Source organism: Perognathus longimembris, chromosome 4, assembly GCF_023159225.1.
Source record: "Perognathus longimembris pacificus isolate PPM17 chromosome 4, ASM2315922v1, whole genome shotgun sequence".
NCBI classification, from domain to species: Eukaryota; Metazoa; Chordata; class Mammalia; order Rodentia; family Heteromyidae; genus Perognathus; species Perognathus longimembris.
In genome coordinates, this window is record NC_063164.1 from 56,957,878 (window position 1) to 56,970,475 (window position 12,598).

A 12,598-nucleotide genomic window follows, 5' to 3' on the forward strand; every position below is an offset into this window, starting at 1 on the left:
TGTGAAGTGCTTTAATTTAAAAGTGCTGGGAACAGAAACTCACAATAGTGACTGTGACATCAACCTGAAGATACTTTTAATTTCTCATTTTACGTACAAAAGGCTGAAAAATAAAATAAAATGAACTTTTTTTTTTACAGTATTTATATTTTCTTAAAAAACTCTAACCATATATTTTCAACAGATCTAAGCAGCTTGCAACGTGTTTGTAGAGTCAGGCTTTCACCACAGAGTGTTCAATGAATATTGGAAGAATAAAAGCAAGAAATTCTTCATTGTGTGCTGCAACCTATTGCTTAACAACATGAAGAATGAGGTCTTGATAGAACGATTTGCTTTACTTCACCACTGACATATGGCTTCCCATATTGGACTTCTGGACAGTGGAAAAAACAAAATACAGCAGCATTGGCAAGATCAACATGCGGCAGTGACAGTTTCAAACTATAATGGAACCAGTAACATCATATTACCTGTTGAAAGCTTGCAAACTATACTTACGGTGGTACATATTTGATGCAATAAATACTGTGCTTAAATCATCATTTTATTTGCTCAAACATGCACCACTGGGTAAAATTACTATTTACAAAGCAGACTTGTGGTTTTTTTAATTGACATATACTTATTTATGTCAACCTTACCAAGAGCAGAAGATGGCTAAACAGTACTGCAGGAAAAAGCAGAATCAACTTTATAAAGTGGAGGTGGGGATGCTTTTTGGTGCCAATTCACTTCTCTTAGAAAGGACTGATAGATATTTTTTTTATTTTGGAATTTTATGTCAAAGGACACTTATCAAAAATGTTATAGTCATGCTGCCAGGACTCACTCAAATGACTGTGTGATGCGAATATGTGTATCTGTGTGCATGTGTGTATACATGTATATGTCTATACACACATATACATATATACATATATACATGTACATATAATGGAGCATGTAAAAATAAAACCACTCTTTAATGGTTGTGATTCTATGAAACATTTACAGGCACATTAAAATTTTTCTGGATGAAAGACTTTAAAAATATGAAAAGCTATTTAAGCACCTCAAAAATCTAAAAACATCCTGAAACAAGAAGTAAACTCGTTCGGTTTGTCATGTGATTATTATTAATGTTTTATATGTGAATGAGAATTGCAGCATGCCTCCTTTGAAAATATACCCAGTTATACAATAGAGAAATGTAGAATTCCCTCCCTTTACACCCTCTCCCTAAACATAAACCCATTTACAAAAATAGTCACATATAAGAGAGTAAACAACCTGTGAATTAAAAGAAAAGGTGATAGCTTCACAGCACAGATTTTTGTAAAAACAAAGACAGGTGTGGGAGTCAAAACAGACACAGCGGTGACATTTACTATTATTAAGTGTCACGTGTTGAATTTACATAAAAATTTAACTTCCCTCCCCCCCGCCTTTCCATTGGCTCCTGTGTTCTGAGTAGCCACTGTCTCTGCTCTCCAGCAACTCCAGCTGGTTGTGGAAACAGAAACCTGCTACTGGTACTGCTTCTCTGGATTCTTGAGCTCCAGTTTCTGACCAGGGGTCCCTGTCTTGTGATAGGCACTGACCTTTAGTATACATTTGTAAAAACAGTCAGTTTGGCATAGACCTCCTGTGGGAGTCCTGTTGACACAAATACATCATCATCACAGGCTGTAAACAATTGATCACAAAATGGGATACCCTTTATTTTCTGTTTTCCTTTATTATTATTACTTATATATATATTTTACTTTTTACTTTCCCTGATATCTTTCCCTTTGTCTTCTTTTTCTGATTTGTCTTTTTCATATTTTTCTTTTTCTGGTTTGGTCACACTATCATAGGAAGGTGGGGAGGTGGTGGATGGAGTCACGTCGGTTTTCTCTGGAGTTGAGTTCTCGTTCAGTTTATCTACCAGGATGACTTCTTTGACAGGTGTCCCCTCACTTTCCTTGCCTTTGTCTTTCTTATATATAGACGAGACCTTTTTAACTTTTTGCTTCAGGAGGTAGCGTCGGTACGCTCTCTGGATGACGATAGCCGACACCTCCTCTTGCTTGCGTTTCAGGGTGGTGGTGATGGGCTCGTAAGAGACCTTGGAGGGGTTTGATGCCATGAATCGCTCTTCCATCTGTATTCGAAGGGCATCCATCTCTCCACTCTCACCCAACACACGCTTTGTAAAGGCAAACAAGATGTCGAGGCAGTGGATCCGGTCTCCACTCACCATGGGCAAGTCCATGGCAATGAGCTGGACTTTGTTTGGTTTTGCTATGAGAAGGGGTGGATCCAGGGCAGCTGCAAAATCAGACAGCTTGGCAAATTCTATGAACTGGGTGGCATCGGGATCGAACTTCTCCCAAACCTCATAGAACATTTCAAAGTCATCCTCGCTCAGGGGCTCTGCACTTTCTTCGGTGGCCACACTGAAATTCTCCAGGATGACAGCGATGTACATGTTCACCACCACTAGGAAGGAGATGATAATATAGCTGACGAAGAAGAAAATCCCAACGGATGGGTTCCCACAGTCTCCCTTCACCGAGCTTCCTGGGTGATCTTTCTCAGGGTCACAGTCTGGGGGTCCACTATTAAGAATGGGGGCTAGCAACCCATCCCAGCCCGCAGATGTGGTGATTTGGAACAGGCAGATCATGCTGTTGCCAAACGTCTCAAAGTTGAACATATCATCAATTCCAACTTCCCTTTTCACGTAGGCAAAGTTGGACATCCCGAAGATGGCGTAGATGAACATGACGAGGAAGAGCAGGAGGCCGATGTTGAACAAGGCAGGAAGTGACATCATCAGCGCAAAGAGTAGCGTGCGGATTCCTTTGGCCCCTTTGATCAAACGTAGGATTCGGCCAATCCGGGCAAGGCGGATCACTCGGAACAGGGTAGGGGACACGAAATATTTTTCTATCAGCTCAGCTAGAAACATTCCTGTGGGAAATGAAAGTGTTAATAATACCAGTGAACAAATATTTGCATTGTAAGTAAATATTATGTACTTGAAAAAATAGGAAGATTAGAACCAGACATACGTATTTATCAGATGTTCTCATGCAAATTATCTGTGATTCTTGTTCATTAAAATGAAGTTGCTGTGGTTGGGGTTGAATCATTAAGACAGTTATGTGAATGAAGGTCACTTTCACTTATTCAAACACCTTCTATCAAAGAATGATTCATCCAGGAAGGGTTTAAAGATGTCATAAAGTGTACAGTAGCCAAGTTCAGAAATGCATTGGCACTTCCAAAATACAGTCATATTATATGCCTAAGAACTATGAGATGAAGGATGTGATTTTCCGTTAGGTGTGTTTTTTGTTTTGTTGTTTGTTTTCCTGTCAGTCATGGGGGTTGAACTCAGGGCCTGGGCACTGTCCCTAACCTCTTTCACTCAAGTTCAGCACTCTCACTTTGAGCCACAACTGCACTTCTGGTTTTCTGGTGGTTAAGTGGTGGTAAAATCTCCATGGACTTTCCTGCTGGGTTGGCTTTGAATCGTGATCCTCAGTTTTCAGCCTCCTGAATAGGTAGGGTCACAGGCATGAGCCAGCAGTGCACAGCTATTAGGTGTTGATGATGAAAACTCCAGATCCTTCTAACATGGTTGTGATCTATTTTATTGGTGGGCAGGCAGAATTATGAATAGGGGGAAATATAGGTTCTGGAGAAAGACACAACAGGAATCCTGGATCTTGTTTTAATGTCATACTTTTGCTATTAAACTTACATATATATTTTTTTCCTCCATGATTTCTTCTAACATTAATCTCTGTGGTAAAAAGTGGAAGAGTGCTAGCCGTGAGTGAAAGAGCTCAGGAACAGCACCCAGGCCCTGAGTTCAAGCCCTATGACAAACAACAACAACAAAAAAGAATATGCAAAAGTTGCACTTACTGTCTTTAGAAATGACAAAGGATGATGAGTAAAAGCTGAAAAAAATTAATTTCATTGTTCCATCCAGAGATGATATTGGGAAAATGAAAACCAAAGAATAGACATTACACTTGATTTGAAATTTTGACATGAATGGGAACGATTCATGAAATAACTTTTCTAAACTTTTAAAACACTGATTTTCACTATTGATTCCCTTGAATTAAGTAAAAGCTCCTTTTCTTACCTACAATAGAGAGAATGACCACCACAAAATCAAAAATATTCCATCCAATGGTGAAGTAGTAATACCGCAGGGATATGAGTTTCAGGACACATTCTCCAGTGAACAGAACAATGAATACCAGATTAATCCAGTATAAAATGTTGGTCATTTCTTGACTCTGGTCATCTGTCTCCACCATCATGGTGACCATGTTGAGGCAGATGAGAATCATGATGCTGATATCGAAGACTTGCTTGGTTACAAAATCAAAGACCATTCCTTGGAATTTGTTCTGGAAAAAAAATAACACAGACCTCAAACTTAAAAAGAGTCAACAAACAGTACAAGAAATGTATCCAATGCCTAACGTATGAAACTGTAACCTCTCTGTACATCAGTTTTATAATAAAAACTAAAAAAAAAAAGAGTCAACTTAGATAATTTTAACATAGCAATGGGAAAAATGTACTCTTTGAAAACATTCCATGGTTGTTTTATCCATGTTAGATAATTTTGTGTACTGTACTGTCCAACTCTTTTCTAATGTGTTTATGTATGCTGCATGTGATATAGATGTTATAAACAGACTGAAGATTCAGAGCCATTTATTATGCTCTCAGTTCCCCAAGAATTTACACCCTACATTTCTACTTTCAATAACTCATTTAATGTCCTATGCATAAACACTTAATGCATTTTGATGACAAAAAATTACTCTTTGTATTTTTTAACAGAATATCTGCTTCTGAAAAGAAATGTAACAAAAGATAGAAAAAATTCAACTAAAAAGCAAAGGAAGCTTACATATCTGTGATCAGGTATATAAATGAACATATACATGACTATAATTATTAAAAAGATATTTATGAATGGAAAGTGCATGGTGTATAGTCAGTAAATACTTGCAACAATAATATATGTTTTTCTTTCATGTACTCAGGAATGGGTTTTAATAGTACCCTTTTAAGATCTAATAAGAGAAGTTCCGCATTATTTCCAGTTTCTGATTTCACATTCTTTCATCAAAGCCACAACATCTTAAATCTATTATAAAGTTTATGACAGCTATTTTGAGATGGTAGTTTAAGGCAAAGAATATTAACAGAATAACAAACATGAATCAAATTCTATATTTCATTCCATTGTTGTTTATCCAAGTTCATTTGCTATTTTTCACAATTTATGGATATAAGATGTTTTTCCTTTACATAGGTAAATCCACGTGGAGATTACATGAAGTAAAGCTCTTTCAAGAATAAAGTAGTGGGCTGGGGATATAGCCTAGTGGCAAGAGTGCCTGCCTCAGATACACGAGGCCCTAGGATCGATTCCCCAGCACCACATATACAGAAAACGGCCAGAAGTGGCGCTGTGGCTCAGGTGGTAGAGTGCTAGCCTTGAGCGGGAAAAAGCCAGGGACAGTGCTCAGGCCCTGAGTCCAAGGCCCAGGACTGGCAAAAAAAAAAAAAAAAAAAAAAGAATAAAGTAGTGATTTCATAAATTAGAGTACATAGATTTTTTCCCAAACCAATTTTAATTTATTTTAATTTTTGTGTGGGTCCTGGGGCTTGAATTTGTGGCCTGGATGCTGTCCTTGAGGTTGTTTGCTCAAGGCTAGCACTCTAACACGAGCTACAACTCCATTTCCAGCTTTCTGATAATTATTTGGAGATAAGTCTCACAGACTTCTCTGCTTGGGATGGCTCCAAACAATAATCCTCAGATCTCAGGCTCCTAAATAGTCATGCATGAGCTACCAGAGCTTAACTTGAATTTTTATTTTTAAGGAGTAATTTGCCTTATGTCTTGTTTTACAAAATGAAGTTTTCACTGTGTAAACCAGGTTTGATCTCTAGATCAGAGTCGATCACCAGCTGGTAGCTCCTTGTAGCTGCTTAGGATTACAGTCATAAATAGCTGTCTTTTCCTTAACCTGATGTATATATTGGTCTAGATGCTCTATACTAGTGTTCTCTTTCCCTTTGCAAAGTTTGCAAGGTTTCCATCACTTCCAATAGAAATTCTTGTACATTACAGTGTACCTGTTCATATATGGTTTGGCTTTTTCCCTCTCCGCATATGTGTTTGGCCTGCTAGAACAGATTTCCATTGCTTTTGCTGAATCTTTCCTCCCAGGGCTTTCTTCCATCTAATAAACTTGTCTAATTCCAAAGATAACTTTTCATCCTTGGCTCCTCTTTACTGTAATTTACCTTTACAAGATTTGCACATTCCCTTAATTTTACCACTTTAAAAACATACTGACACAGGTTTTGATCTCAGGAAATTTTGTTCTACCATCTATCATAAAATTTATTACATTGTACTATGTCATTATAAGTGTTTGTTCTTATGAATCTTACTTTTCTTTTTCTTCTACTTATTAGAAGGCAACAAGGGCAAAGTGGTGCCATTTTTCTCACAGATACAGTGCTAAGTATGTACAGTAAGGTCAGACTATCATTTTGGCAGAAATTGATTGTAATTATTATATCACCATGATCAGGAAGCTCATTTGATTCCCTGCCCACGTAGCTTTGGTCTCACTCCAATGTACAACTCTAGTTCCTAGTCACTACTTGCCAAATCCATTAAGCTAGCGCCTATAAGGAATAGTTGACCTGAAATTTTCTTTCTCTTTCTCCTTCTTTCTTTTTCTCTTTCTTTCTTTCTTTCTTTCTTTCTTTCTTTCTTTCTTTCTTTCTTTCTTTCTTTCTTTCTTTCTTTCTTTCTCTCTCTCTCTCTTTCTTTCTTTCCTTCTTTCTTTCTTTCTCTCTCTCTTTCTTTCTTTCTTTCTTTCTTTCTTTCTTTCTTTCTTTACTTCTTTCTTTCTTTCTTTCTTTCTTTCTTTCTTTCTTTCTTTCTTTACTTCTTTCTTTCCTTGTTAATCTATTTATTTACTTTGCCAGTTTTGGGGCTTGGACTCAAGGTCTGAGCACTGTCCCTGGCTTCTTTTTTGCTCAAGGCTAGCACTCTACCTCTTGAGCCACAGTGCCACTTTCAGGTTTTTGTATTTATGTAGTGCTGAGGAATCAAAGCCAGGGCTTCATGCATGCTAGGCAAGCACTCTACCACTAAGCCACATTCCTAGCCCCCAAACTTCTTTATTCTCAACACATTCCAAATGAATCTCCTCTCTGTACTGTAGCCGCATTGGTTCTTCATATATGATTTCCTCATTGTACAGGAATCTTTTCATCCCATATGGACTGTTGATAATTTCCCATTCCTTTTGGATCCACATTTGGATAACACATTTTAAATATACACACATACACATACATATGTATGTGTCTGTCTGTGTATCTATCTCTCTCTCTCTCTCTCTCTCTCTCTCTCTCTCTCTCTCTCTCTCTCTCTTTCTCTCTCTCCCTACCTACCTACATATCTATCTGTCTATATCTACCTATACTTTTGGGGGATTTTTTTTGGTACGAATTAAGCTCAAGACATTTCACTTGCTTGGCAAATGCTTTGCCACAGGGCTACCTCTATCCCTGAATTATTTTGGAAACACACCACTTTAATAAAATCTTCCATAGCATCTCTGATCAATCAGTTCTCTCCCTTATCAATTTTCACACCTAATGTTTTTGTTTCTACTTGGATATTTCCGTTTGGTGATATGACTGTTTACCAGGATGCTACCTTAGCTAGACTCTACATCATTCGATATTTGTTTCAATGCTTAGTATAATACTTGTTAATATCAACATATGGGCTGCTGGAATTTTGCCATATGTCTTCTTTTTGTTTGGGGGGGGGGTTGTTAGTGGGGCTTGACCTCAGGGCCTGTGTGCTGTCTTTGACTGTTTTTCTGCTCAAGGCTATAGCTTTCACCCATAGTGCCACATTCTGTTCTCAGGTGGTTAACTGGAGATAAGAGTCTCATAGACTTTCCTTCCTGGGCTGGCTTTACACTATAATCCTCAGATCTCAGCCTCCTGAGTAGCCAGTATTATAGATGAGAGCCACTGATGCCTTGGACATATTATTCCTTTTTTAAAATGTAATTTCATTATTATTATTAAGGTGCTGTAAAGACTGATTACCACTTCATACACTTCCTTTTAGGACCATGTTGCCCCTTCCTTCACTTCCAAATTCCAAATTTGTTTTTGTCTGTGATAGGGTTTGGACTCAGGGAATGGTTCTTGAGCTTTTTCACTCAAGGCAAGTGCTCTAACACTTTGACCTACAGCTCCACTTCTAGTTTTCTGGTTAATGGGAGACAAGAGTATCATAGACTTTCCTACCCAGGCTGGCTTCGAACTGTGATCCTCAGATCTCAGTCTCCTGAGTGCTAGGATTATAAGCGTAGGTCACACATGTCTGGCTCCATATTACTTCTTAATTTGAACACTTGTGACATAAAATTTTACATAGGCCTACCCTTATCCAGGTGAATCTATGCAGATTTATGATATAAACAATTTATTTTTGAATTTTTAAAATTGTATATAAATACATACAATTTATATACATAATTTCTCAACTTTAGATGTATATACATATGCATAATTGATCTGTCATTTCTGTATTGGTTTACCTCTGCATATAATTTGATGAAATTCCCAGGATTTCATGCTTAAGACATATTGTTTCTTCTCTAATTATTTTTCAAAAATGAATCTTCTTGAAAGAGCTGAAGTGATTTATGTTTCACAACACTAAAACCCTTGTCTTAGTATGACCACTTCACAGGACTTAAATCTGTATTTTCAAATGTCTTTATAAGACTCCAATTTATATTAGTAATACCAATAATTTAATAAAATATCAAGTCCTTTAGAATGTTTGTGACTGATATATCTTAGCACTTTTCCTATATTCCAGAACTGCCTCATCCCATTGGGTTTTCATGTCCCATGTTCTGATCCTGTTGGCACCACCCAGATTACAGATTTATCTTCAAGTACATATGTATTCCTCTTTTTAACTCTGTAGCCCAGTGTTGTCTTCTCTCTAACATCTTCTGTATCAGTCTCTGGGTTAAACTCTAGCATATATATTTCTTCACATTAGTACATTGTTCTCTTAGCTGTGCTACATTTATTTGCTTAATAAAAGTCCAATTCCTCAGACCTGATTAACTCAGAAAATCAGTCTACTCATCAAGTAATTCAAATATATCACTGTGAAATACTCCTGTGACATGTTTTTATGACTTCAGAGTATACATTTTATTGTAAGCAGACTCAATCTTCTTTACCTTTCCTTCTTTCCTTCCTTCTCTCCTTCCTTCCTTCCTTCCTTCCTTCCCTCCCTCCCTCTCTCCCTCCCTTTCTCCCTTTCCCTCTCTCTCTTTTCTCCTCTTCCTTCCTTCTCTTCCTTCCTTCCTTCCTTCCTTCCTTCCTTCCTTCCTTCCTTCCTTCCTTCCTTCCTTCCTTCCTTCCTTCCTTCCTTCCTTCCTTCCTTCCTTCCTTCCTTTCTTCTCCTGAATTTCAGGACCTGGGCATTGTCCCTGAAATTTTGGGCTCAGGACTAGCACTCTATCACTTGAGCCACAGTGCTAATCATAGCTTTTTTTTGGTACTAATTGAAGAAAAATAATCATATGGGCTTTCCTGCCTGGGTTGGCTTCCCACCATGAGCCACCAGTGCTCAGCTCTCCTCTACAATTTTTATCCAAAATTTACTTCTACAAAAACAAGGTTTGAACTGTACTTTCCTATGGTTTCTATGATATGCCTATACCCTTTCTTAAAGCTATTGGCAGATTTGCAAAGAGAATATGTGATTGTGGTAGCTGATTTTTTGTTTTGTTTTTGTTTATTACTGTCAGGAATAGATTTGCAGAGTCAAGATACCTATGAAAGAATAGATTGCCCTATGCCATACATACCTTGTGGGAAGAGTTCTGAGATCTAAGAACTCAGAGAATTTCCAGAAAAAAACTTTCCCTAAAGCAACCAAACAGAGCCTGCTCATTGTTCCATTTAAGGTCATGCTAGTAGAGGAAATGTTAAATTTGGCCACTGTCTTTAAACAGAAGAGAACACTCTGTAAATATGTTTCATTAATGACTCTTTCAATTTGCAGAGTTGGAGAGAAAGCAGCTCTTTGAGAGACATACTAATTAGGCCACTCAATCCCCAAAGTAGTTTGTAAACATCCACTATTTCCATGTGGTATATGTAAATATATTCAGATTGTTCTCTATAAAAATCTGTGTCATCAGTTCTGTGTGAAACTACAAGCATTTAAGACTAAAAGTTTCCTTTGGAGGTATCTTGTATGATAACATATAAGCTACATTACATATTAAATAATTTAGGCATGATATACATCACATATATGATACTAATATTCTAGCTGCTCTACTATGTAGTCATAATATTAAATAAAATGATCATCCTGCAAAAATCACAACAATTTTACTGTCTAGCATTTTTGGCTGTGAAAGTGACAACAGAGCTCTCACTGATGATAAATGTATACTATTCTTACAGCAGGCCGAGGAATGGGTTTTTGTGGTTTCTTTGAACCCAGTTTTTTCATTGCATTGTAGTATTTCTTCTGTTCTTCTGTCATAAAAATATCTTGACCTCCAAAGTAAAGAAACAAAAGCAAAACATAGTTAAAACCATGTTCTTTGCAAGCTATAAAATCCACTTAATAATCAAGCAAAGTTTGGATTCCCATTCTATTCTTATGTTTACTAATATCTATGTTATTGGAACTGTATAGATTCAATACACAAAGTATACTATAACAGCCATATTTGCACAGGGAAATATAAAAATATCCAATCTGAATTACAAATTTCCAAAAAAACTCACAGGTATAAGATCTGAAAATAATTTTTAAACTTTATATTATTTGCTATGGCAAATGCATTTTGGAGCATAAGGCAAACAGATAATTAGCACACATTTCAGAACAAACATGAAATTTTAGTATACTTATCTTCTTTTTCTGTTGGTTAAAGTTATCTATGATGACACCAATAAAAAGATTCAAAGTGAAAAATGAACCAAAAATAATAAAGATGACAAAATAAAGATACATGTACAAATTGTCTTCATACTTGGGTTGTAATTCTACCTATAAAAACCAGAGAAAACAACCATTAGATTTATTGTAAATGCACACTGGTGAGTTTTCAATTCTCTAAATTTGCCTTAATCATTGAAAAGCAAAGGAAGCAGAATAGATTTTATAAGACTTGAATAGATTTTATAAGACTTCAAATCTAAAATGCTAGTGAAGAATTCCAGAAGAATATTCATTGACTTGAGAAAGTCATTCTGGTAGTATTGTCTCATTTTGGTTTGATATGATGTCTCTGATGACTAAAGTGAAACCAGCGACTTTTCATAATCTTAGGAGACAAATGGACTTCATCTTTTCTAATGCAATGAAATCTTCTAGGGTTTTGTAGCTAATATTAAAAATAAAACTAAACAGAAGTCATAAGTTTTATATGTTGTTGATTAAGTTGGTGAAAAACCAAACTGGAAGGAATAAATTAACAAGGTAGGAGGCTACTGTAGAAAGCATTGATAACTTGTTATTTTTGTCAAATTTCAGTAACTTTTCACTACTTACTGCCAAGCTTCTTTGCTTCAACCATAAATGCAATTAGTATTATACATATAACACTGTTAGTTAGGATTCATGAGATAACCTAAGAAACCCCAAACCATAGCAAGTAGCAGTTAATGATAACTATTATTACTCAGAAGAAGCAGTAAATGGTATTCTTGATACAGTACAGGACTTTTAGTGTTCTCTGTCTTTATGTCTGTGCATCTGCCTCTGTCTGTCTGTCTCTGTGTTTTTATGAGATGAAAAATAAACAGGAAATTTTCATCCAGAAAGCTACTGTTGGTACTACAGAAGTATTGTTTGGAAGTTAAATGCCATTCTCTGGTAAACCAGAAACCAGTCTGTTTTTCTGAAAGGTAGTGAGAAATGAAATGAATTAAATGTTAAGTAGTGAGAAATTAAATGAAATTAGAGAAATAGTTTCAAGAATATTGATGTGTGTAAGGCATATAATGAAAATTTCTATTTTCTATCCACCTCCCAGAGGGAAATATTATGGAGTCATTTGTTTGTTTTGCTTCCAGAATTTTCCCCTGCTGTTAGTCATATAATTCCTATTACAAAGAAGATCAACAGCTAAAGTAAATCTTCTGTAGATGAAGAAAATTGCCTAGAAGGTTAGTAATGTACATATGACCAGGATTATCAAAGCTGAAAAAAACTTCTGATTTTGAAAGTACAGTTAATAAAGACTAAGTGACACTTTTTCATGCTTAAAACTAAAAAAGTAGAAAAAGAATTCTCATGAAGCTTTTTTTTTTTTTTTTGCCAGTGCTGGACCTTGGACTCAGGGCCTGAGCACTGTCCCTGGCTTCTTGTCGCTTAAGACTAGCACTCTGCCACTTGAGTCACAGCGCACTTCTGGCCGTTTTCTATATATGTGGTGCTGGAGAATTTAACCCAGGTCTTCATGTATACAAGTCAAGCACTCTTGCCACT

The 12,598-nt window shown here is 36.5% G+C and overlaps 1 protein-coding gene across 1 annotated transcript in view; it reads right to left on the reverse strand.

Annotated features, from left to right (window-relative positions):
- Nucleotides 1-1,706: 1,706 nt before the first annotated feature.
- The window catches only part of LOC125349994 (sodium channel protein type 2 subunit alpha-like), an 84,861-nt gene continuing 73,969 nt past the window's right edge, over nucleotides 1,707-12,598 (reverse strand). Inside the window, exons 25-28 of the mRNA XM_048344263.1 lie at nucleotides 11,018-11,155; nucleotides 10,559-10,663; nucleotides 4,130-4,400; nucleotides 1,707-2,940 (exon numbers count right to left, since the gene is read on the reverse strand). Of these exons, the coding sequence (XP_048200220.1) occupies nucleotides 1,745-2,940; nucleotides 4,130-4,400; nucleotides 10,559-10,663; nucleotides 11,018-11,155 (1,710 nt within the window). The 3' untranslated portion in view covers nucleotides 1,707-1,744. The remainder of the gene's footprint in view (nucleotides 2,941-4,129; nucleotides 4,401-10,558; nucleotides 10,664-11,017; nucleotides 11,156-12,598) is intronic.